We start from the raw sequence: 27,604 nt of genomic DNA, 5'->3' as shown, positions 1-27,604 counted from the left end.
TAGGATGTTGGTAAGAACGAAAGTTAAAACATGAGCAGGTTTTGGTACATACTGAACACTCAGTAAGTGTTGGATTTTACTATTTTTTCCTTAAAGTTCTATTTAAGCCTGGCTTCTTCATTCTCAATTATCTTAGTCTAGATCTAGAACATTCTTGCCTTTGCTTTGCGTTCTGTAAGGAACACTACATTGAGTCTTTCACATTTTTGAATGTACTCACAACTTCATTACCCTGGAACCCTTTTCTAGCCATTCCCTCTGGTAGATCTTATCTGAGTCAGAGCCTGTCATTGTTTGTAACCATGGATGCTCCTTGGATGCTGCGTCTGTATGCATGCGTGCAGCAAGTACCCAAAACAGTTACTTTAAAAAATGAAACCTTAATAATCTTGCTATTACCGAGTCTCTTCTCCTTGAACCTTTTGGGCATAGGCCAAGTGTTTGTATTAAATTCTTTCATGTGAAGCCATCCAAACAGAAATGCCCTTGTCATATTTAACTAGAGGCCAATTAATCTTCCAGTAGCTTCCCTGATACAAACCAAGTGCTGCTCACCAATGAATAACCAGTCATGAAAAGAACATCAAGTACTACAGATTTTGTTGAGCTGAACCCAACAGTGGTGTATGTGATTGAGAACACAAATGTTGGAAAAGAATGTAGAGAGTAGTGAAAAACATTTCAAAGGCCCAAGAAGCAAAATAGGAAAGCTTATATCCTTAAATAAATAGAGGAAGTGGAAATTAAGTCTAGAAAACAGAAGACTCCAGAGACCTTGCTGTTGCTATAATGAATTAAAAAGCTTTCTTTCATGAGACTGGACACCAGTCTTTCAACATACTAAAAAAAATCTTAGCCATCTGATATCCAAAATACTCCTTCCTTAAATATTTTAGGCCATATTTTTAATCACTGAATTGATCTGATTATTTTTACTAAAATATGTCCACACTACTAATGCCTTCCCATTAATTTTTCAGGATTTTCTCAATGTGAAAATTTTTTTTAAAAAATCTCTACCAAAAGCTACCTCAGTTCTTTATCCATAGGGAAGGGGGAAGCAATGAAAGCTGTTCCTTGCCACAGATATTTACTGAGTATTTGGTAAAATATTAACATTGGTAGTCAACATTTTCAAGTTTTTGCTTCATACCAGACATTGTACTAGGTGTTTTGAACATACTATTTCATCTTATTCTCACAACTGCCCTGTAATTCCAATTTAGACAAAGATACAGAGGTTTGGAGAGTCTGTGCTATATTTGTGGTTATTTTTCTTATCAGTAGGTGAGCCAGAATTTAAACCTAAGACATCTGACTCCAATGCACATACTTTTAACTATTCCACTCCATTCCTTCTCTGTGGGCTAGGCAATTTGTAGATAATCTGGGATGCTTAATCTGGGATGCTTAAATATATAGAAAATTCAGGCTTTAACTTAAAGTTCTGCTACAGCATATGGAGTAAGCATGCTTGGCAGAGGGCAATGTTGGGCCCATTTCTGCCTGATGTCAAAGGCATAGAGCAAGTAATGTAAGCCCGTCATATCTGCCCCTAAAGCTTGAAACGGGGCAGAGCTTTGAATGTAAGGAGATCAGGTAGTCTTTAAAGTTATCTTTGGCCCAGAACCTGCCTCTCATGTCCACACTTAACAGAGAGAAATGGGAACACATCTAAGGAACCAGGAGGCTGTCTTGGTAAGAACTTGGGCTATGGCTGTGGTTACTTAACTTGAATCTTTTCCTGATTGAGAACTTTTCATTCTATCTATCCAGTGCCAACATTCCTCATCATCTCTTCTGGCAAAATGAGTGTGTTTCTAAAATTAACTTCCTGAGTGTTAGTTCAACAAATGGAAGGAACATGTCCCAATTTCACTATCCTTTAGTTGTAGATCAGGGTCCCTGTGCAAGGACTTACATATGTAGGACCAGAGTACTGCTTTATGTAGAGGGCCTTAAAGTTCAACCAAAGATGTTATCCACTGCAGCAAGCAAGGAAATGAGGAGCAAGACAGTCAGAGAACTGGATACAATTTAGACTTGCACCTTTATCAACAGCTGCTATGATGAACAGGGTAGCTGCCAACAAATGATACCAAAGGCCGAATTCACTCATCCCTTTGGAAGGAAAGTGCCTGATTTTCTATTCTCTTCAAAGTCACTTCAGGAATCTGGGTCAATCCTGCCATCAAGCCACAATTTTCCTGTATTAGAATCTCTAAGAAATAAACAATGCTAATACATTCTGTTCCTCTTTAACACAACTCTCCAGGAAGGGTTAAAAAAACTGAATTAAATCTATTTCTTTTGTCTTTGCCTCTTGCTTGTAAAAACGTGTGGCTATAAAAGTATCAAATAATAAGTGACATTATCATTGTTGAAGTTTTCTTTCCAACAAAAGCACCTTGTTCTTGGGGTCACGTGTAGGAGAGAAAAAGACCTTTAATGGAGAGATGTCTTTGGACATCCACCATAGTTTGTCAGTTGCAGATGCTAATGGAACCAGGCTTGGTGACTGAAGGGGAAAATGGAATATGAAAGCAAAATGAAAGAAGCCTAAGAGGCAAGCATGTCATTTCTAAATGAAGGTTTCATGCAAAGGAATTGAGTCTTTTCACAGCTGAAAATGGAATCTTTAAATAAGATAAAATAAAAGGATGCTTTGGTTTGTTGCAGGTTCTGTAATGAAATACAGTTTTCCTAATACCGTGTGACCTGCATTTCTCCCTGTTTTATGGGTGCTATTCCTTGATGTACAAACCCGTATTTTCTCAAGTCAGCATTTGATGATGGATGTCAAAATACAGGCCATGTATTATGCATATAGCATTACCGATTTAAGGTGTTTACTTGTCAAGTTGAAGAAATTCAAAAACGTCACATCCACTGAATCTGCACAGCTGTCACTTGCAGTTTTTCATGCTTTTGAATGAAACTTCTGATGAAAACAGTTTAGTTTCCCCCTTCACTATTCTAGGGGAAGAAAACAGGTAGCATTTCAATGGCATGTTCTTGGTTATGTGGATGGCTGAAAACACACACTTTCCAAAGCTTAGAAAGACGGACCCTATATTGTCATTCAAATTACTTACCTGTGCACAGTGTATCAATACAAAGAATAAAATTAAGTGCAATCAGGGAGTGAATGGTAAATGGAACTTTTTTTTTTTCTTTCTGAAAGTTTGGCACTCAGTTGGATGATGTTTATATATAGGAGAGCAGAAAATAGTAAAACTCTTTTATATTTTTCTGGCATCTCATGCAGCATGCACTTCCAAAACAACAGGCAATTACATGCACTTGTCATTTCATTTCTGGTCGAAAAAGGTTTACACATACCTTAATGCAAAAATCAACCCAGTCTTGTCACACTCCTGAGTAAGTAAGGAACCGGGTCACATCATCTTTGAAATTTTGTTCTTGGAAAATTAGCAAGTGACTTTGTAATTCCCTAATCCATTGATAAGCCAAGGTAGCCATCCACCAAGGGCAGAGAAGATAAAGTGAATGTGAACTTCTGTCTGCCTGTTCTATAAGGGGGAGGAGGAAGTTGGGCATGGTGGCCGGCATAGTGCTGGGGGTGCCACTTGCCACATGCTTCACTTGGTAAAATTAATTTTCACCAAATGAGTGTATGAAGAAAATAAATGTCTCATGTCTGTCTGGCTATGTACATCCTTAAAGAGGCAGCCATTTGGCCTAGCTGGGATGGTTTCCCACCTTCCCTAAATTGAAGATATGGTTGGGCCAAACTCAATCTAATATGTATTGAGATTTCGGTCTGAAACCCAAAGAAGCCAAAACTGCAAAAATCAGAAACCAAGTAGGCCACTCTCCTGTTTACTGTGCCCACATCTACGTTCTACCGTGTGAAGTCTGTGTCAGGCACACTGGGAAGTTCAAGGGTCCACTCTAAATAGGTAGCATATGCATCAATCAAGGCTATTTCAGTTGCAAGTAAAGTCTTCAGTATGGCTTAAACAAAAGGGGGAAGTATATATATATATATATATATATATCTATCTACACGTATTGTGTATGTGTGCTCAGATGCTCAGTCATGTCCGACTCTGTGAACTGTACCCTGCCAATTCTCCGCTATCCATGGGATTCTCCCAGGAAGAATACTGGAGTAGGTTGCCATTTCCTCCTCCAGGGGGTCATCCTGACCAGGAATTAAACCTGTAGCTCTTGCATTGGCAGGGGAATTCTTTACCATTTGCGCCCCCTGGGAAGCTGTGTATATGTGTATATACGTAAATATTTAATACATAATACAAAGTACATAAATATACACATATAAAATATCATTGTTTAACTCAACATTTTAAAAAACTGAGATCACAGCATCTGGCCCCATCACTTCATGGCAAATAGAAGAGAAAAAAGTGGAAGCAGTGACAGAGTTTATTTTCTTGGGATCCAAAATCACTGTGGACGATGACTGTAGCCATGAGATTAAAAAACACTTGCTCCTTGGAAGGAAAGCTATGACAAACCTATACAGCATATTAAAAACAGAGACATCACTTTTCTGACAAAGGTCTGTATAATCAAAGCTATAGTTTTTTCAGTAGTCATGTATAGATGTTGGAGCATATAGAAGGCTGAGTGCCAAACAATTGATGCTTTCAAGTTGTAGTGCTGAAGAAGACTCTTGAGAGTCTGTTGGACAACTAGAGATCAAACCAGTCAACCCTAAAGGAAATCATCCCTGAATATTCTTTGGCAGGATTGATGCTGAAGCTGAGGCTCCAGTACTTAGGCCACCTGATGTGAAGAGTTGATTCATTGGAAAAGACCCTGACGCTGGGAAAGATTGAAGGCAAAAGGAGAAGGGGGCAGCAGAGGATGAAATGGTTAGATAGCATCACTGACTCAATGGACATGAATTTTGAGCAAACTCCAGAAGACAGTGGAGGACAGGGAAGCCTGGTGTGCTGCAGTCCATGGGGTCACAAAGAGTCAGACATGACTTAGCGACTGAACAACAACAGCAATCTCGTTATTATGTATATAATATATATGAAATCTCTCTATATATATTATACATTTTATATTATAATCTCATTTATAAGTGTATAAAATCTCATGTAGTAAAGAAATCCTGAGATCAGTTGGTTTTGGTTCTAGGGCTGGTTAATTCAGGCACTAAGGAAAATTATTCCTGTCCTTCAAACTTTTTATCACTGGCTTCAGCCAGCTCATTAAGCTGGCTTGTCCTTGGCTAGTTCTCACCCAAGTTACAAGGTGGCTGCTACCGTTCCCCTCACTACAGGCACAGAAGCAATGCCCAGTGGATAAAAGAGAATCTCTTCTCATGTGATTCTTTTTAAGGGCAAGGAAAGACTTCTTAAAGGCCCCAGGCAGATGTCCTCCCACTTTCTCTTGGCCAGAACCCAGGTTTAAGTCACTTACTGGCAAGAGAAAAAATAATCAATTGGTTTAAGATAACAGTCAGGATAGGTTAAGATATGCTGTGGTAACAACCAAAGCACAAACATCAACAAGACAAATCTTGGTGGCTTAAAGCAACAGATTGATTTTTCACTCAGAATGCTTTGTGTGTCTGGGTTATTTTCCAGGGTTGCTGCCCAGCCTTCATCTCCATGGTAACCCACATTCTCACTGTTGCCACAGCCTGGGGAGAAGGATGGCAAGTCAAATACTTGTACCAGAAGTGATCATATGCATTGTTCTGCTTGTTTTTCATGGGCCAGAGCATTTCCTGTGTCACATGGTCATGTCTAACTTCTCAGAAGCACAGAGGTGCAATCTGTGTGGAGGGAACAGAAATCTGTGAGCAAGATCAATAACAGGTGTAGAGACTGGTTTTTAGGGATCTGTCAATGTGGGTTAGAATTATTTATAATGGTCTCATACTTTGTTCTTTTGAAAACCACTCATCAGAGTTTATCCTTGGAGTGTTAATTTTTGACATATAAATAATACATTTTTTTTTTTTTTACTGTGTATATACACTGTACTCTCACTATTTCCAAGTTCTGCACATTTTTTATTTTTCTCTTTCCTCTCTTTTCTTCTCACTAGGGTTCACACCTCCAGGAATGGACCGATCCTCCCCAGATAACAGCCCGGTACATGGAATGTTACGCCAGCCCTCCATCACGACTGGGGTCAACATCCCCATCATCACTGAACTAGGTAGGAGTGAACGTCAGCTTTGGGTGGATTTTTCTGGTCCTCTCTTCCAACCATGCAGGATATGAGGAGGCTGGCCTGTCTCTTAGCTCTCTCATTGTGGTAGGCTCTAATGGTGTATTTTCTGGGGGAGTAGGGGAAGACTGGAGAAGAGTATGGGTAGAACTATGGCAGATGACCCAAAGGAAAACTGATCTATCTTTCCTCTGAGATGAATAGACAGTTTCCTGCGTGCTGGTCACTGTTTGCAAAGGGGCATGAGGTGATGGGTTGGAGACTGAGGCATACATTCCGGAATGGGGAGGAAGGGAGGATAGGTATAGTCCAAGGGTTTTTTCCCAGTGATTCTCATTGGAAGCATCTGTGGAAGTTCCCTCCCCTGAGGGACAAAGCCTCAGGTCTAAGCCAATCCCATTTTGAGAACTGCATAGAAACACTGGCCTGATGGGTGATAAATTTACATTTAATCTATTCTAGTTAAACTCTTCAGCTAAAAGGCATTTTCAGTGACTGTCACCCTGGTCCAAAAAAAAATGACAGGGTTTTGAGGGCCATGATCATTGACTGGTGGGATCCAGCTTTTAACCTGGCCGTGGCATTTCCTGCTATTATTTGTGAATTTGCAAAACTGATACAAGGTCTCTTCCCCCGAAGATAAACACTTAACTACCTATGGTCCTGGGTCCCTTTACTTCAGAATGCTTTCTCTGTTATTCCCTCACTCTTTTCTTTTTCTGTACTTTCCTCCACTCCCTTTCCCCAACCCTAAATGCTGTATCCAATTAGCTAAACCTGGCAAGTTGCCTTTGGTATCAGTCAATCAGGAAAAAAACAGTGGGACGCACATTCTAATGATAACCGAACTGGGTAAGAAGCACTGTTTTCTTTCACATCAGTATCTCCTTTTGTTTGTGGTTGGTGTTTCCGACTATCACCAGCTTGTTTTTTATTTCACCGGCTGTAGCAGAACAGCTACCCCATGGCACTGCTTTGAATGTGTTTTATTTGTGGCTCTGGTTGGAATCGACTGTCTTGTTCTGGCCTTTGTTAATGATTTTTTTCCCCACACAGCATCAGTAAACCTTTGATCACACCCATCTGACCTGGCAGTTGTTTCCAAAGCATCTTTGCTCTAATTCATTTCCTTTAGCTTGGGCTTTTTTTTTTTTTTTCCCCTATGTGTCCCCCTGCTCCTCCTCCCACCTTCTCCCTTCTATTCCTCTTCCAACACACTGTCAGTTTGACTGACATGTCTTCGCAACTCTCAGAGGAAGTCAAAGGAGAAATATAAAAATTTTAAGATAAGAAATCTAAGATGGTGCCTTCCCTCCAGCTGTTTATTTTCCTTCATTCTGACTTTATTTGCCCTTTTTTCCCCCCCTACTTGGCCCTTTCTCAGAAGCTCTGGTTTCTGAAGCCATAAAAGCAGTGAGCTCCTAGGTGACCCTTTCTTACTAAAGCCAGGTCTTAAGAAAGGATGCAGAGGATGAGGTTAGCAGTCACCAAGGCCCAGCCCTGCACTCTGACCCCCACCCCACTGGCCTAGAGTCCTCTCTGGGAGATTCAGAGAAGACTCATCTATAAGATGAAGTGCTCTGGTCATGACGGCATTTGTCAAACTTTTCCACAATTCCCTATGACTTGGTTAATAACTCAATGAAAAGCACCCATCAGCAGCAGGTCTCAGAACTAGGGATTGATCTTCTAGATAAAGACAGCAAGTGCTGTTCAGTGGAGGGTGAATTGAGAGGTAGGGAGCACCTGCCTTCAAATGGCTCACAAATGAAACTCACATGCCATTTTCTTGGCCCCAAAATATATTTCAAAATAAGAGAGCAGGCTTTTAACACAGTAATCTTGCTTGCCAGGTGTCTGGAAACAAAGGAATAAATTGTCCACCATTCAGCACTGTATTATTGTCGATGGAGCTATTCTTCAGGACAAATTCACTCAGGTCAAGGAGCAGCACACTATTTTATGTTTCTAACAGTAGGACAGGTGTCTTTTTCATGTTTAGAGAAGTTGGTTAAAAGCCTAGGGGTGGATTGCTCTTCTCAGAACCTTAGGTAAGAGACCCAGGGAGCTTGTGTGGCCCAGACCTCTGGGTGGAAAATTTATGCAGACATCTCTGTCTCAGAAAAATTCAGCAGTGTTTCAAAATCATCGTTGCCAGGAATTTGTCTGTTTGGAATTCATGCACTGCCAAATAACTGGAATATCTTGATTTGCAACTAGTAGAAAAGAAAAGGCTTGATACCCCCAATCTGTCCAACAATTCAAGTGTTCAGTTAGCATAATTGAGTACCCTAAAGGCTTTGTCCCTTACCAGATTTCTTTTATGAACTCAGAGAACCTTCCATGTGTTCACATCACCTTCACCCTCTGCCTTAAGACCAGTTTTTCTACTGGGCTTACCACTTTTGGCAGTTAGACCATCATCCTCTGACCACCTCACCTTCCTTATCCCCACAAATATTTACTGTCTACCTACTTATTCTGAGATGTCTTTGCATTGCACCAGGCCAGGTTCCAAAACACAAAAGGTGCCAACATCAAACAAACTCGTTAAACTGGGTAGTGTATCCCAGTCTTTATGTACTTGAAGAGTTCCAATTGATGTTAGCAGGTCAAAGGATTCTAGAAGGTCCACATGAAGGAAATTTGTTCGAAGCTCTTTAATCCATTTCTCAGTTGTATTTGATTACCAACTCTTGGGGGTGATTGTTTTTATCTCTTAGCATCCACATAATTATTGTTCTGTGAAATAGGTTTCAGGTAACACTGGCTAGGTAACCCAGAACGGTGCCTGGGATATTGAACCTGTGCTTGTGCCCTGGAGTTTTTTTCCCAAAGAATTGAATCCCTAACTAGCTGACAATCTCCAGTCATCTGTCAGGTCTAGAACCAAACCCTCCCCATCATCTTGAAAAGAGGTAACCAACAGGTCCTTTAGGGAGGGTCCATGCACATGCCGTCCTCAGCTCTAAGTAATTAAAACTGCATCCCTCTGCATCTTGTTCCAAGTTCACATTTTCCCACTCACAAAGCAGTTTAGTCTTCTAAACTGTGACCCACAACATACTTCTGGCTAAATGGTGGGAGGAAAGGAAATGCTTCCATGTGACTCTGGTAGGATCCTTTAGCAAGGCCTTCCTTGTGTCTTCTGAGAGAGGTGGAGGGAGGCTGGGAATTTTCATAATTTCATGAGATCACAAGAAAGACCACTATTTATCAAAATGCTGAACTGGGCTCACCAAGGAGCATCTCATAGGAACCTCCTAACAGTCTATCAGGAAAGTTGCTAATGGTCCCCCCAGAAACTAAGAAACTAAGGTGCAGAATGATAAAATGCTTTGCTCAAGAGAATTAGTGACAAAGCCTGAATTCAGAGTTCACTTGCTAGATCCTGGATTTTGCATTTTCACAAGCCTGTAACTTAAGTGCTGCTAAGACAATGGGGAGCCAAACATGATAAACTTTGGAAGAACAGAGAGCAAAAATTTTTCCCCATTAGGATCTTTCTCCAGGGAAACAGGATGGTGTCATTTAAAAATAATTCCATGCCCAGCCTTTTATCCTATTATCATTTATTTTGCTTCATACGATAAACAAAAGTTTAAAAAAAAAGAAAAGTTCTCTCAGAAGTTCCTTTTGGAAAAAAAAATTAAAACAATAATTCTAGAAAAGAGAATTAGCTTTAGAAAGGATTCAGAAAAAGGAAACCTCATCTATTCTTTTCCTAAAAGCATAATAATTATTCCAGAAATCACGAGTGCTCATCTCCTCCCCCACCTCACACCCTCCCCCTCCCCATCACTTGCTCTGCAAAACTGATAATTTCTGAAGCCAAGATGGGAATGGAAATTAATTTGTCATTTAATTTTTAATAAGTTAAAGACATCTCGGTGACACAACCAATCAGTCTGCACGTGCATGCCAGAGGAGTCCTTGAGGAATCCTCAGATGGAAATGAAATACAACATCAAATGCTGTGTCTGCTTGAGCTGAAGCACATAAAAGATTGAGCTGTTTAGAAGGGGAAAGGGAGAACGTGGGCGTCCCTCTGCGCCTTAGGATGCAGAGTAAGTCTTTGTCAGCCACAGCCCGAGACAGCCAGGGGTACCTCCCACCTGGAGTCGCCTTTATACTGAACAGGATCTGTTGGATGTGGGCCTGGATTCAGGGCTGGACACCAGGCCCTGCCCAGATCCATGCCTGAGGCATAGTGGTGCCTGAGGGTGGATTCCTTGCTCGTTGCCTTTGCTATGCTCCTAACCTAGATGGCTTACTTTTCCTTGTGGCTAAACTTTCCATCCCAGCATGGCTACTCATGGCTCCTCATTCTTGAAAGATGTCCATCTCTCAAAGGACTTGGCTACCAAAAAACACTTCAGAGTGTTTTTCGTCATGATCCTAAAGCTATACCAAAGAATTGACCAACGCCAGTGCACCCTAGCTCCACCAGCTTGCCATGGAGCATGTCCACTTGATGTCTCTGCTCTCCAGGTCTGGGAACCTTGAACAAGCACCTCAGAGCCGTCCATTGAGTCCCACCGACCCATACCCCAAGCTCCATCGACAGCTTCTCCCATGCTTTTCTTTCCTTTTCAGTGACCTCAGTGTTTCTAAACCTGTAGCCTGTTCTCTCTCTGATTTTACTGCCCACATGTAGTTTTTCAAGCTAATTCCTACTTCATGCTTTTCCTAGTGAACGATACTAATGTTCAGTTTTTGGACCAAGACGATGACGATGACCCCGACACAGAACTGTACCTCACGCAGCCGTTTGCATGTGGGACAGCATTCGCCGTCAGTGTCCTGGATTCGCTCATGAGCGCAGTAAGTGGGGGACACAGGGGTGTGGGGATGGGGTGCCTCCAGTGCATAAGGGGCATGGGCTGGAGCTTGAGCTACACTGGAGAGCAGAACCATGCAAACTCTCCAATCTAACTAGTACACAGATAAACACCTGTCTATAAATTCTTGAAAGTGCAAGGAAGCTTGTGAGTAAATATAGGTGAGCACTTGACCCAGTCTCAGAACTAGAGAGAGATTTCCCCAAAGAAAGAATATGTATTTTATGTCAAGATCTGAACATGGAGAGGGGAGCTTTTGTGGGGAAGAGTATCCCACAAAGAAGGACAGCAAAGGGAAAGACCTGCTAGGGAGAAGGGTGCCTGCTGGGCTCACAGGAGATGGGAAAGCCTGGGTAACAGGACTTGAGGGAGTGAAAGTGAGGGAAAGCAGAGCTGGACCCATAGGACCTCAAAACCCATCTCCATGTTTTTGGTCTTTTTCTTAACAGCAGTGAAGAGGCACTGAAGAGTTTTAAGTTGGCAAGTGACGTGATCAGGTTTATGTTTTGGGGGATTGGCCAGGCAGGTGCGTGGAGGGTGGCTCAGGAGGCAGGATGGCCCCAGGAGGTCTGAGTAAGGGGCTGTCCTGCCCTGTGCGGTAGGATAGAGCCCACAGAGCTGGAGGGAGGTGGATGCGTCTGAGTGGTGTTTGTCAGCAAAATCTGTAGGACTTGGGAACGGACTGAATATGAGCAAAAGGCAGAAGGGGACAGAGTGTCAGAGTGTCAAGGATGACTCCTAGGTCACTGTCAGTCATGGAGACAGAGTCCTGGGAGAGGAGTGGGTGTGAGGCAAGGCCTGGCTGGGATTCTGCCACAGGGTAGGAGTGGACTGGTGGCCGAGAGAGGAGGGTGGGCTGGCCGAGGGATCCAGAGCATCTTCGGTTTCTTTTATAACTTGATGTGCATCAAACAATCAAGGTGTTTGTGTTCTCACTTGTGAGACCAGAATCAAATGACAAAAAGTAGGTCCCATCTTGGGACTTCCCTCGTGGTCCTGTGGCTTCAACTCTGCCCTCCCAATGCTGGGGGGTCTAGGTTCGATTCCTGGTCAGGGAACTAGTTCCCTCATGTCACAACTCAGAGTTCTCATGCAGCAACTAAAGATCCCACATATCACAATTAAGACCCAGCATATCTAAATTTAAAAAAAAAAAAAAAAAGGTACCATCTTAAAGGAACCATCTTGAACTACAAAAGGCAAATCAGGCTAGAATGGGGATTATAAACTGTTCCAACTGAGTGGCTTTATTTGTTATATAGAAAAGTCTTCTTTTTGGAATTTTCAACTTCACCATTTGTAAAAATACAGACATAGCTAGATAAAAACTGACCTTTGGAGAATCCACACACATACACAAAAAAGAGTTTTATTGAACTCATTAAAACCGTAAACACAGCCCAGAGAGTTTTTATATACATACATTTCTTCAAGTGCTTAAGAAGGCTATTCTCCTGCATGTGTTAAACAACTGATGTGCTAATTATGCATTATTCTCATCTATTCATTAAAGCTAATCCCAGAAGGACCTCTATTTGAGGAAAGAAAAATCATAAAGCTTTTTAAGACTAATTTAAGTTATTCTATATTCCTGAATGTGGTCCAACTACAAGCATATCTTAGTAAAAAATCAGAATTACGCATTTAAAAATAAACATGAAACAACATTCATCTGAATTAAGGTCGACTGGGCTTCATGCCATCTCACCGCTTGCCAAGCGAAGGAGGAGAGAGAGCAAGCGATCCCTGGAGAAGGACATCGTGGTTTCCCAGGGCTCGTGACCTTTTTGATGGGGTGAGCATACTGAGCCTCATCTTTCTACCTGCCAGTGATGTTGGGCCCCATTTGGGCAAACTCCCCAAGCTGGCCAGAGGGCCTGATGGAAGCAGCAGGATATGCTCATTACGGTGCCGTATTCTCTGTAACAGGCCATGCAATCTCCACATCCAGTTACCAAGCAGATTTTGGTAACTCCTCAGAAGTTTCATTTTACTTCTGACCCTAATCAGACAGATTTCAGAAGACTGTTCTCACAAAAAGACGATGAAACCATTTATAGTAGATTTTTTTCAGAACTATAAAATACTTGATCCAAATTTTTTTTTAAAAATCCAAATTTACAAAATTGTTCCTACAGATCAGACAGGCAGGATATTCCAGGTGAGACCGGCTACATAATTTGAAAGGCTACTTTTCCATAAGTTACTAAGAATTTCAAAATGATGACAGCAGAGCACTGAACCACATGAGGGGCTCTTCTGAGCATGCACTTTGGTTACAGTGTAGGCCACACACCCAGCAAACCAGCCCTGGTTGCACGGAATGACAGGTCTCAAGAACTTCAGCTCTACACAGTCAAGGGGGCACATGGTGGCCATGGGGTAGGAGTGGGAGTACACCTAGATTTGAGTTGCATTACTCTCTCTGCAGCAGCACTAGTGAGTCAGTTCTTGGAAACTCAGCTGAGAAATCAAAGTGTGAAATTTTTAAAAAATCTGTCTCTAATCTCCTTTGAAATGCAAACTGAAATGTTTGACAGAGCATGGCTAAGGTGTGTATGAATACAACAGCCTGCTAGCAAAGCGGCACTTCTGAATTCCAGCCTGGGAAGAACGGGTGTCAGGAATCTAGTAACGCCGTTGTAATGATCAGCAGTAGCATAATTTATTGAGGGTCCAGAACTGTACAAAGCACTTCATTATTATTATTTTGGACAATATTATCTTAGGCAGTGATGTGAGTCAACCTGGTTTAAGTGTTGAGGCAACGCCTATTTAATTGATCTACTGTTGTGACTTCTCAAATCATAAAACAGAATGCCTGTCCACTTATTCCAGGCTTTCTTTTCATTGTCTGGGATAAGTAAGTTCCACAGTGAGGCCTCAAATTGGATCAGGTTCCACAGACTCAATTGTATCTAGACCTTCTGATAACAGATTACTTTTGATTTCTTAGCTTTCCACCACAATTGTAATTTATGAAAAAACAGGAGATTAGTACCAAGGCAGTAACTGGAACATAAATTGAGAAAGTGAGAATCCAAACAGCAGAAGCCAGAGGTAAACTTCCATCTCAGGCACTTGCTCATGAGCATCATCACAACATCCGCACACATATCTCTTTAGATGTCTATGATCTCCTTTTTCTAGCACTCCTCCCCAAATTGCCATTTAATCATGTGTCTAAACATTCCCTGAATATTGTCCCTCATAACTCAACTCCTGCTGCTTACTGCTTCATTTGTGAAAAAGAACAATGCATTCCCAGAACAGATAGCGATGTTGCCAACATACCCTCCTGGCTTTCTCCTGTGAATCCACAGCAGAAACACATGATGAGAGGGAAAAAGTATACTTATGGATATATGCCTCTGAGAAGAAGATCACAAGAAATGTATTTCTCAGAATCATCCAGTTTGTTGCTCATACATACATGAAAGATGAAAGGAAGCCTCTCAGTGAAACTGGCACATGGGTATTTAGATTTCTTTTTCACACAGCCCCCACTTTCCCCTAGCCTCACCTCAATCTGAGTTACCTACCCTAGAAACAAAAAAATTACAGTCAGGGTCTCAGGAGCCAGACTGTTTGCATGTGGATCCCAGCACTGCCACTTACTGGTTGCATAGCCTTAACCTCTTTGTGTCTTATTTTTCTCATCTTTAAAATGGGACTCCTAAATAGTACCTACCTCGTAGGCGGGCTTTCCTTGTGGCTCAGCTGGTAAAAAAATCCACCTGCAATGTGGGAGACCTGGGTTCGATCCCTGGGTTAGGAAGATCCCCTGGAGAAGAGAAAGACTACCCACTCCAGTATCCTGGCCTGAAGAATTCCATGGACTGTATGGTCCATGGGGTCGCAGTCAGACACAACTGAGCAACTTTCACTCACTCACTCACCTCATAGGACTGTTGAGATGATTGAATGAGCTAAGGTTGTGAAGTGATTTGTTCATTGTTCAGTCGCTCAGTCGTGTCTGACTCTTTGTAACCCCATGGACTGCAGCACGCCAGGCTTCCCTGTCCTTCACCATCTCCTGGAGCTTGCTCAAACTCATGTCCATTGAGTTGGTGATGCCATTCAACTATCTCATCCTCTGTTGCCCCCTTTTCCTTTTGCCTTCCATCTTTCCCAACATCAGAGTCTTTTAAAATGAGTCGGCTCTTCACATCAGGTAGCCAAAGTACTGGATCTTCAGTTTCACCATCCGTCCTTCCAATGAGTACTCAGGATTGATTTCCTTTAGGATTGACTGGTTTGATCTCCTTGGTATCCAAGGGACTCTCAAGAGTCTTCTCCAACTCCACAGTTCAAAAGCATCAATTCTTCGGTGCTCAACCTTCTTTATGGTCCAACTCTCAGATCCATACATGCCTACTGGAAAAACCATGTCTTTGACTAGACAGACTTTTGTTGGCAAAGTAATGTCTCTGCTTTTTAATAAGCTGTCTAGGTTTGTTATAGCTTTTCTTCTAAGGAGCAGTTAGTTAAGTCGCTCAGTCATGCCCGACTCTTTGTGACTCCGTGGACTGTAGCCCACCAGGCTCCTCCGTCCATGGGATTCTCCAGGCAAGAATACTGGAGTGGGTTTCCATTTCCTTCTCCAAGGAGCAAGTGTCTTAATTTCATGGCTGCAATCACCATCTGCAGTGATTTTGGAGCCCCCCAAGATAAAGTCAGCCACTGTTTCCATTGTTTCCCCATCTATTTGCCATGAAGTGATGGAACCAAATGCCATGATCTTAGTTTTCTGAATGTTGAGTTTTAAGCCAACTTTTTCACTCTCCTCTTTCAACTTCATCAAGAGCCTCTTTGGTTCCTCTTCACTTTCTGCCATAAGAGTGGTGTCATCTGAATATCTGAAGTTATTGATATTTCTCCCAGCAATCTTGATTCCAGCTTGTGCTTCCTCCAGACCAGCGTTTCTCATGGTGTACTCTGCATATAAGTTAAACAAGCAGAGTGACAATATACAGCTCTGATGTACTCCTTTCCCAATTTGGAACCAGTCCACTGTTCCATGTCTGGTTCTAACTGTTGCTTCTTGACCTGCATACAGGCTTCTCAGGAGGCAAGTAAGGTGGTCTGATATTTCCTTCTCTTGAAGAATTTTCCACAGTTTGCTGTGATCCACACAGTCAAAGGTTTTAGTGCAGTGCTTAGCACATGGCAAGCTCCATATGCATTTAGTGTTATGAATCAATACATTTCTGGTCACTTACTAAAGCCTGGACATTGTTGTTCATGCTGAGGATCCAGTATCTGCCGGAAGAAGAACGGTGAGGTCCCTTGCCCTCTTGGGGTTTGAACTGTCATTCTCGTGGGCAGTCCCTACATGGTGCCAGTGATTGTGCCAGTGGGTACCTGAATTATAGCAGATTGGGATAACTAGTTTGAAGAACACAAAATAGTTTGAATGGGTGTGGAGACCTACCCTGAAAAGCTAGAGGACTACAGCTGAGGGAGAGGATCTTTAGCTTTGTGAGGCAGAGAGCTGACCTCTCTGTTTGCCAGAAATAACTGAACGTATGCTGCTAAGACTGGAGAACAGGACCTTCTGGAAGAGGGAACCACACGATTTACTTTGTTAACTGTACTTGCATGAAGGGCTGAACCCTTGAGGTGCATTATGGAAAAGGCTGAGTTCTCAGGCGGCCCAGTGCCCTGTGATGTTAGTTACATAAACAAATTCCTCCTCCATGGCCCTCCTCATGGAACTCCATTCCAGAGTCACCGTGTAGACTGCTCACAAGAAGACAGGAGCCCTTGGTCCACCCCGTGGCAGCTGAGTCAGCACCACTGTAGGCATGATGGATGAACTCAGAACATGCTACTGCTGTCATAATCAGGCCAGGCAGGGCTGGGATAGGGAAAAAAAAAAGATCAAATAGTTCTCATCCCTCATGAAAGGAAAATACTAAAAATAAAAATCTACACCATGAAAACTAGCAAATATAAAAAATGGCAGCTATGACATGGAAAATGACAATTTTAGAGCAATTATAAACGAAAGGCAAAGTGCCATTAAAGTTAAGGCAATGTTATTAAAAGATGTGTTAATTTTCAGTTAAATTTTCTATAAAAGACCAATTAGTTTAAAAGGCTTGACAGCATTAACTGTGAAACATAAGCTCTGGTAATTATACTTTAAAAAAATAAAAAAATAGAAAGATGCTCCAGCGTTGGAGGCACGGGCACAGGGGGACCTCCATGAAACAGGCTAGATGGCGCTGCAGGCTCAGATTTTCCTGTTGTAACCCACCAGTCCTTTCTCCAGCATTTCTGGGTTTACCCAGTCTACTTAGAGATCCTGAGAATCCCAAACTTTAGAGGCTAAGGGGCCACTCATGTGATCTGGGCTAGCTGATATTGGAACTGAGAATGCAGAGAGAAAGGAATGTTCTAAACTGGTTGCATTGTCAGCTGGTTGTTCTTTTTATAAGCTACCCTTTATTGAGTATTTGATGGGCTTCCCTGGTGGCGCAGTGGTAAAGAATCCGCCTGCCAATGCAGAAGACAGAAAAGAGACTTGAGTCTGATCCCTGGGCCGAGAAGATCCCCTGGAGGAGGGCATGGAACCCACTCCAGTATTCTTGCCTGGAAAATCCCATGGACAGAGGAGCCTGGCGGGCTGGAGTCCAGGGGGTTGCAAAGAGTCAGACATGACTGAACACAGTGAGAATTTGTTGTTCATTAAAATTACACAAAGTATCTCATTTAACACTATCCAATAATCTGGCTTTGTTTGTTTGTTTTAATCCCTTTTATATGGATAAGGAATCCAAAACCCTGAAAAGTTAGGTAACTTTCCTATTGTCATAGCTATTGCAAGGGATTTTAAATAATAGCAACTAAATTCTGAAGTCTGTACACAGATCTAGGGGTGCCATGTTGCCATACTTAGGTGAAAGTCTGCCCAGACCACACGTGGAATCTGGATCCCAGGCACTGAGCAGAACCCTGGAGAATTCTGTTTTCTTTAGCACCCCCAAAAACATGTGACACAGGAACAGCCATTGCAAAGGCTTCTGCCGAAAATGAGGGCTTCCCTGATAGATCAGTTGGTAAAGAATCCACCTGCAATGCAGGAGACCCCGGTTCGATTCCCGGGTTGGGAAAATCTGCTGGAGAAGGGATAGGCTACCCACTCCAGTATTCTTGGGCTTTCCTTGTAGCTCAGCTGGTAAAGAATCCACCTGCAATGTGGGAGACCTGGGTTCGGTCCCTGGGTTGGGAAGTTCCCTGAAGAAGGGAAAGGCTACCCACTCCAGTATTCTGGCCTGGAGAATTCCCTGGACTGTATAGTCCATTGGGTCCTAAAGAGTAGGACACGACTGAACAACTTTCACTTCACTTCACTTCACTTCTGCTGAAAGTGGTTTCCCTGAAAGCTCAGTTGGTAAAGAATCTGCCTGCAATGCAGGAGGCCCTAGTTCGATTCCTGGGTTAGGAAGATCCGCTGGAGAAGGGATAAGCTCCAGTATTCTTGGGCTTCCCTCATGGCTCAGACAGTAAAGAATCCGCCTGCAATGCAGGAGACCTGTGTTTGATCCCTGGGATGGGAATATCCCGTGGAGAAGGGGAAGGCTACCCACTCCAATATTTTGGCCTGGAGAATTTCATGGATTGTATGGTCCATAGGGTCGCAAAGAGTCAGACCTGAAAGCATTCCTGGAGACTAGTCCTGCCAGGTTTGGAGATTGTATGCCAGAATTCCTCACAAGGCTTCTAGCACAACTATAGTGAACAGGGCCATGGCAGGGCACAGAAAAGACTAGGAGTACAAAAGCTTAGGAGGCAAAGGAACACACTTATGTATTACAGAATTCTGTGTTTCTTCCATCTGGTGTTTCTGTTAACCAAGGAAAGAATGGTGCCTTCTGGGTCAGATGAGTTGTAGAGAGGTTTGTTCTACCTGCCACAGCCTCCACAGGAATACTGTTTGATAACTGGCATTTGAAGTCCTAGCACCTGGTTTGCCCTCGTGATGCTTAAACTGTCACTTCCGAAGCAGAAAGCACTGGATGGAATACTTAATTGCAGACCTGCCTATGTTCTGTGAGTGGTACCCCAGCCCCATAAAGAAATTTGCCCCCCAAAATGACTGGACATACTTTATCAGGGGAAGCATTGTCTTTCCACCAAGTTGCTCAGATCACAAAGGGACCTTGAAATGTTCTCAGAGCACACCTGTATGTAATGTCAGAGGACTTCTCTGCAGCTGAATACTGAGGCACCAAAATGGGAGCAAGAGTGCTTTCTGACAGGCATCATTATACTCCGTCACAGCAGAAACCTATAGCTCTGCTCCTTGATGCCTGTATGAAAAAATCAAGGAGAGAGATCTGGGATACAGTGCCAGCTCAGGGGCCAGAGAATTGTGTTCAGTGTTGTTAGTGGTTCTAGAATTGTACAGGGACCTCTGAAACCCTCTGACCCACCCTGAAATTATACCCCTTGATGGGCAATTTTGAAAGTGACACACTTTTGGAATAGCATACAATTTCAGTCCAAACCAAGAGCCAGGGATTAGTAGGTGCTCAATAAATGTCAGTGACTGATTGATCAAAAAGATTAAGCTGTTTCAGTGTAACTGATTTCAGCACAGAAAGGGAAACACTTTAAGGTCAAATCTTAAAGATTTGACAAAACAATAACCTTTCATGTTGACCTTCCTGACTTATTGTTGCAAAGCAGAACTTAGAGTGTTCTTTGTTTAAGAACCATCCATGGTTTTCCTTAGAAAATGAATTCATGTTCCATGGGAAACTTTAGAAAGTGCAGATATATATAAAGAAGAAAATTTAAATAAACCATATTCCCAACACTCAAAGATCAGCCTGGCTAGTATTTTGGTATATTTCCTTCCAGATGGTTAGATAAATATGGAATCATCCAGTTTTATATCTTGGGTTTTTTTCTTTTCAGAGTTAGTATTTTTATCAGAGTATCTAATCATGTCATTTTCCTGGGAATCATTGTAAGATCTCCATGTAGGACTTCCTGAGACTCAAACATATGGATGTTCCAGAATCTTGTTAAACATTATCTATTGTGGGGCATTTCAGTTTTTAATCATTTTTATTATAAAAATAACTAACCCTGTGATAAGTATTATTGTACATAAATCTAACTCTTGGTATCTATTGCCAGATTATCCCCCAGAAACAATTGTACCAGTTGCACCACCATCACTGGTGTGCACATGCCATCTCTTGCACTTTGGTGAGCAGTGATTATCATCTTCCTTAGGGGGTCCTTCAGTTGTGTTGGTGGTAGTTCTGAAGTATCTGTAATTTTAACTTGTGTGTATAACCATGTAAATGTATATGGTCTTTGGTGAATTCTTCTATAGATTTGATGCCTAAAAACTGCTTGCTGAAGAAAAGAAGTCATCAGGTACCCTGTCAGTGTGTTAGTCACTCAGTTGTGTCCGACTCTTTGTGACCCACCAGGCACCTCTGTCCATGGAATTTCCCTGAGATAGGTTAAATATTCAGCTATATTTTCACCAGGTTGTTTGTGGCTATATTTTTTGCCTTTAACTATTTTATACCATTTACCTCCTTCCCCCCAACTTTATTGAGATATCATTGATTTATATCATTGAGTTATAACATTATAACACATTTAAGGTGTACAGTGATATAAGTATATATTGTGAAATGATTACAACAGTAAAGTTAGTTAATACATCCATCACCTCACAGTTACAATTTTTTCTTGCTGTTGCTGAGAACTGTGAAAATCTACTCTCTTAAGCAGTTTTCAAATATATAGTGCAGTATTGTTCACTTTATGCACTGTGTTACAGTGCATCATATCTCCAGAATTTATTAATTATATCCTATGACCACCTTCACCCATTTCTCCCAACCCCCACCTCCTGCCCCTGGCATCAACCAGTCTGTTCTCTGTTTCTATAGGATCAGGTTTTTTTAGATTTCACATATAAGTGAGAGTATAAATTGTATTTCTCTGACTTGTTTCACTTAGCTTCATGCTCTCAGAATTCATCCATGTTGTTGCATAGGGCAAGATTTCCTTCTTTTGCAGCTAAATATTCCATTGTGTATGTATATGCCCCATTTTCTTTATCAGTGCATCTCTCAGGGGACACTTAGATTGTTTCCATGTCTTAGCTATTGTAAATAATGCCGCAGTGAACATAGGGGTGAAAAAGATATCTCTTTGAGATAGTTATTTCTTCTGTGGATATATACCCAGAAGTGGAATTGCTTGGTCATATGGTAGCTATATTTGTAATTTCTCAAGGAACCAGCATACTGTTTTCCATAGTGGCTGTATCAGCTTACATTCCCACTAGCAGTTTACAAAGGTTTCCTTTTCTTCACAACCTTACCAACACTTACTTCTCATATTTTTGACAGTAGTCATTCTAACAGGTGTGAGATGGTATCTTACCATGGTTTTGATTTGCATTTTCCTGATGACTAGTGAGGTTGAACATCTTTTATAAAGTAACAGTTGGCTATTTGAATATCTTCTTTGGAAAAAAGTCTATTCAGTTCCTTTGTCTATTTTTTAATTGAATTTGGGGAGGTTTTTTTTTTGTGCTACTGAGTTGTATAAATTCCATTTGCTTCCTTTCTTAGAAACTTAAGTAAATGTATTTTCATAGTAGGGAATATATAAAATGAATTATCGGAAAAAATGAAAATGAATCAGAATTCTGTTACCAGGAATTAATTTCCATGTAAAATTTCGGGGTAATAAATATTTAGTATTTACATAATATTAAATATTTTTATATGACTATATATCTTTGGAGGTTTGCACTTTTAACATGCGTTTTAGAGCTTAGTGATTTTTGGATCCTACTTTTTTAATATATTTTAATATTATGTCATGTAATTGTTACCATGCCATTAAATATTCTCTGAAAGCATACTATTAATATCTGTACAATGTAAGTCACATAAGTATATCATTACTTATTTAATCATTGCCATATTGTTGAAAAAAGTTTTCCAGATAGCAGATTTCCCCTAAATCATTTGTTGAGTAAATGTCCCTTCTCCATGGTGTGTCATGCTTTCCTTATTGTATTAAGAAATGGAATAGCAAACTTTTTTATAAAGGGCCAGATGGTGAATATTTTAGGCTTTTGAGAACCATACAGACTCTGTTGACAATACTCAATTCTGCCATTATAGCACAAAAACCATTGGTAAGCAAGTGGGCATGTGTGCATCTCAATAAAACTTTATTAAAAAAACAAAAACAAAAAACGGGTGGCAATCTAGATTTTTCCTATGGCCTTGATTTGCCAACTCCTGTTTTAAGGTCTTATAACTACTAGAGTATGGTTCTCAATACTTTGAAGGACAGTTTCATAAACTGTTTCCAGAGGAAATTTAGCATAATTTTATCAAGTTTAAAAATGTATCAATTCACTAAATATCCTCTTGCTACTTCATTAATTGATGCTTTATTATTTCAACCTTCTATTTTTCTCAGATAGAAAAGAACAACAAAAAAATAATTATTTTAATGCTTAGAATTATTAGTTGACATTCTTTCATATTTAATGATAAAAGCATTTAAAGTTCTGAATTTGTCTCTGTAGCTTTGGCCTCAATCCATGACGTTTTTGTGTGTTAGTTTCAAATAGTCTTTAACTGTTAAATACTCTATATTCTTGAGTTTTATTTCCATCTTGACCTGTAATTATTTAGGATACTTTTAAAGAACTTTGAAGTATTGGGTTATTTACTTTTCTTTCTACTATTATGTTTATTTTTAAAATATAGGCCATACATCTTATATTTTAGTATGTATATTGAGATTTTATACTTTGGGTCATTGATCATGATTTGTTAGTGTTGCTTGGAAGCTAACTAAAAATGTTATAAAGTTTAGCACAAAGGTACTAAATGCCCATATTATATCCTTCATTTCCTTATACTTTTGGTCTATTTGAGCTGTGAAAACAAGAAACACAATGATATTTCACATATCACTTTTACATATGACTCTCAGTCCATATTTATTTTACTATAATGGTTAATTAGTTTTGTTGTCTATATTTTAGTTATAATATTTTCTCCATAAATAAGTTATATATTTTTTATAAATTTTAACTATGAACATGTTGTTAATTTGATAATAAAATTTTCAAAAATTTTCCCTTTAAATACACTTTCATTTTCTCTGTGTGTATGTCTGTGTGTGTGTTTTCCTATCTCTGAAGATACCAGAGTTTGATTTTGATTTTGGTTTTTGAACAAGTTTGAGAACTTTGCCATTTTATCAAATCATTTAGCTCATTTATGTTTAGTTATATAATCTATGATGCTAAAATTTGCATTACACTTTCTGCTTCGATAATTGTGTCCTGTATTATTTATCCTTGGGCATTGGTCTATTTTTGTATGCTTATTTTCTCTAGTGATGTGTAAATTAAACATTCTGTTTTTAACTCTAGTTAGTGGATACCAGATACTCTATAAATGTACTTGAAGCTACATTTTATTCATATTATTATCTAGAAAAATTTAGTAGCTCTTGATTACTTCCTCTATAAGATCAGGGAATTTACATGTGTCTTTACTTCCATTCTCCTTTCTCCTACCTCATTTTTCTGACTTTTAAAAATGACTTAATATTACTGATAGATAATTTTATGTCATATTTTTTCTTTCAAGAAATACTTTTGACATTCACATTGTTTGATAATAATATATCCTTTAAAATTCCATGTTTTAATATATTTCACCAGTATTTTAAAATAAAATTTGCTCATTTTTGTCCATTTTTAAATTTGGGTTACTTTTCTTTATGTTGTTGAATTGTAATATTTTTAAATATATACTTTGGATGCTAGGTCCTTATGGGATATATGGTTTGTAAATATTTTCTCTCATTCTGTAGGATTTCTTTTCACTTTCTGGATAGTGTACTTTGTGCACAGACAGTTCTCATTCTGATTAAATTTAATTTACCTATTTTTTTCTTTTGTTGCCTATGCTTTGGGTGTCATATTTAAGAATCAGTTTTCAAATCAAAATCATAATGCTTTACTTCTATGTTTTCTTCTAAGTGTTTCATTGTTTTACCTTTTATATTCAGGTGTTTAATCCATTTTGAATCAATTTTTGCATAGGATGTGAAGTAGGGATACAAATTTATTCTTCTGAATGTGGATACCCAGCTGTGGTAGCAATATTTAAGAGTCTATATTCTCCCTCTGTAGAATGATCTTGGAACCTTTGTTGAAAAATCAATTGACACAAAGCATATGAGTTTAGCTCTGGATTCTCAATTTGATTCCACTGGTCCATAAGTCCATCCTTAGGGCAATACCATACTCTCTTGATTATAGTAGCTTTGTGGTGTGCTTCAAAATCAGGAAGTGTGAGTCCTCCAATTTTGTTTTTCCTTTTCAAGATGGTTTGGTTATTAAGGGCTCCTTGCAATTTCACAAGAATTTTTAAATGAGCTTCATTTCTATAAAAATGGTCTTTGGGATTTTGATAGCAATTGCAATAAATCTATAGATTGTTTTGGAGAATATTGCTGTCTTAAGAATAGTAAATCTTACAATCTATGAACTTAAGATGTCTTTCCAATTATTTAGATTTTCTTTATTTCAACAATGTTTTGTAGTTTCCAGTGTACTAATCTTATACCTCCTTGGTTAAATTTATTCCTCAGTATTTTATTCTTTGTGATACTATTGTAATAAGAATTGTTTTCTTAATTTCATTTTTATGTTTTTCATTGCATGTGCCCAGATACACAAATGATTGGTTTTGTATTCTGCAATCTTAGTGAATTCATTTATTACCGAGATTATCATTTCAGTGGATTCTTTAGGATTTTCTATATACAAGATCATGTCTTCTGTGAATAGAGATAATTTTCCTTCCTCAGTTTTTATATAGATACCTTTATTTCCTTCTAGCCCTAGCTAAGACCTCCAGTGCTATGCTTAATAGAAGTGGTGAGAGCTGGCTTCTTTGTCTTGTTCCTAATTTAAAAGGAAAGCTTCCAATCTTTCACCTATAAGTCTGATGTTTTAATATATATCCTTTTTCAAATTGAGGCAATTCCCTTCCATTTCTAGTTTTTTGAGTGTGTTTATCATGAAAAAGCATTGGATCCTTTTCAGGCATTTTCAAATTATATTCTTTTTAATTTCAATATCTTACATTTTAAAAGAATTGAATACGTTGTATGAAGTCAGTTTTCTTATCATCTGATCGTTTGTTTCTTAGAGACACTGTTTTTTTAATTGATTTTGATTCTAAAACATATGCTTCCTAAATTTTTCTTTTACTTCTTCCAGTAAATATTAAAAAAAATATTTATATTAGCTGTTTCTCTGTGTACATTTGAGCAAGACAGACTCTGTTTTTCACCATGAAGTCATTAATGTTCTGCCGTCCGTCCACACTTCGTGCTGGTGAACTCCTCCCTGGGTGTCGATCTAGAAGGGTAATTATAGCACAAAGGCCTTGGTCAAAGTTCTGCGTCTGGCACTCCCTCATTTAATGTGCCACAGAGCTGAGGTCAGGGGAGGGGGCTTCTGCTTCTGACGATGGTCTGTTGAACTATAGAGAAGACAATTTACCTCTGAAGACTTTGGGAAACGTTTTTATATGTGTGCCCTGAACCAGTTTCCATGAGAGTTCACCTATGGTGGCCCACATGGCTCTGGTCACAGCTCAGCATGCAGTCCCCACTGACCCTTGCTGGGTCTTTGCTAAGTCTAAATGGAATCTTAGCGTGGAGGCAGCCTGAGAAGTGCAGATGCAAGGGTGAAATGAATGGCCTTGGTTTGCAACCCCATCCCACTACCCCGCCCCCCCAAAAAAAGGCAGAAAAGACTTTTTGAAAGAGAAAATTGGTCATGAATTAACCTGTCTTTTCATCAACAAAGACCCAAGTTTCTTTTTTAAATTTTTTATTTTGTATTGGGGTAGAGCCGATTAACAATGTTGTGATGATTTCAGGTGAATAGCAGAGGGACTCTGCCATACATTTATGGGTGTTTGTTCTTCTCCAAACTCCTTCTCATCCAGGCTGCCATATAACATTGAGTTCCACGTACTGAACAGTAGGTAACGAAGGCCTGAGTTTCTGATATCAGTCCAGAAAGTATTTCTCTGTGCTCCCTGTGCACAAAACATTTTTCTAAGTGCCTCACACGTATCAGTTATATAATCCTTGTAACCCACTCTGTTATAGTTTACAGATCATGACACTGAGGCACAAAAATGAGAACTTTCCAGAGTCATGCAGCTACTAAGTGGCGAGGTCAGCCCTGAACCCCTAGCCTGCCTCTTACCCCTTAACCACACCAGCAATGGTTCCTCCTATATTTGTTCTCATTCAATGCTTCTCTGCCCCCCGGGGGGCATCTAAGCTCTGGCAGATGATACCTTCTCCTTAGGGCCTGACTGGTTCTGAATCACATTCCTAGTTTCCTGTTGCTGTTGAAATTTTGTATCACTTTGGGTGCTTTTGTGAGTACTTCAATAACCTAGGGATTTTGGCCTCACTAGCAGCTACCATTTTAACTCAGAGTCCTCCTGGAATTCTTTACATATAAACTTGATCTTAATGATGGTGCTTATTTTACGGATGAGAAAATCAAAGCCCAGAATGATTAGGCAACCTCCCTCGAGACATAGAACTATGATGGCCAAGCTGTAGCGAACTCATCCTTTACCTGGGTTGTTACTCACTAGATTTTTGCCAGGTGAACTGTCCAAAAAACTGCTGAAATAAAAATGCAGCTGTCTTGCCTAACCTGCTTCAAAAGGTCCATCCATCCTTAAAAGCCACAGGCAAACTTTAGCTTGATATTATTTAGCCTGTTTGATTTCTTCTTACACTGGAAAATGGAAAACAGACCCTTAACTGAGATTTTCCTCGAATTAGGCTGTGTGAAAAATGCTTTTTTGAGCTCTTTTATTTGACATCCTATTAATTTTTTAAAACTCCTATTGTTTTGTTCCTGACAGACCTGTTATGTTTCAGATGTGAGACAAATGTACACATCGAGGGAAACTTCCTTAATAAGCTATATTCGCCTCAGACCACAGAGGTTACTTAAAAACAAAAATACCAGGGTATCCACCTTGTCATACATTTATCTGGCATATTTAATTGATAGAAACTTCTGGTTTAGCCTGTTATCAAGGTATGTGATAAATCATTGAATGCATGGCCTTAATGATGCTCTTGGCATCTCATTCTAAAGAGAGACGTTCTACCGTTGTTGGGGGAAGCAGCTTCCTGGCACGTGGGTGGCAGAAACTCAGAGGCCGTCCTGCCTGGGTCTGGCTGCATTTTTTATTACATGCGCCCAGAGTCCCTTAGCAAGCAGGAGAGGAAGCCGTATTTACATCCCTACTAGCACCAATTGTGGTAAACACTAACCATTTCGACTTTAGCCCTTTAATAAAAATCCACTGAATTTCAGGTTTTAAAGTCAGGCTCTCATGGCAGAACCAAGTAGGAGAGAAAAGAATGGAATAATTGGAGGCTGCTGTCTTTTCACTTCCCACATAAAACTATTTGAAGAGACAGGCCAGAACTTTAAACAGGAGACA

The 27,604-nt window shown here is 40.1% G+C and overlaps 1 protein-coding gene across 10 annotated transcripts in view; it reads left to right on the top strand.

Moving 5' to 3' along the window:
- The window catches only part of KCNMA1 (potassium calcium-activated channel subfamily M alpha 1), a 748,888-nt gene that overhangs the window by 700,188 nt on the left and 21,096 nt on the right, over positions 1–27,604 (top strand). For 8 of the 10 annotated variants that reach the window (XM_043924801.1, XM_043924799.1, XM_043924803.1 and 5 more), the window contains 2 exons: positions 6,055–6,168; positions 10,874–11,004. In XM_043924801.1, the coding sequence (XP_043780736.1) occupies positions 6,055–6,168; positions 10,874–11,004 (245 nt within the window). Of the gene's footprint in view, positions 1–6,054; positions 6,169–6,951; positions 7,033–10,873; positions 11,005–27,604 lie in introns of all 10 variants that reach the window. The other 2 variants (XM_043924802.1, XM_043924800.1) reach the window with 1 other exon arrangement.

This window comes from Cervus elaphus, chromosome 15 (genome assembly GCF_910594005.1).
Source record: "Cervus elaphus chromosome 15, mCerEla1.1, whole genome shotgun sequence".
In the NCBI taxonomy this organism is placed as follows: domain Eukaryota; kingdom Metazoa; phylum Chordata; class Mammalia; order Artiodactyla; family Cervidae; genus Cervus; species Cervus elaphus.
Note: the sequence above shows the minus strand (reverse complement) of the source record. Positions and strands in the feature narration are given on the sequence as shown.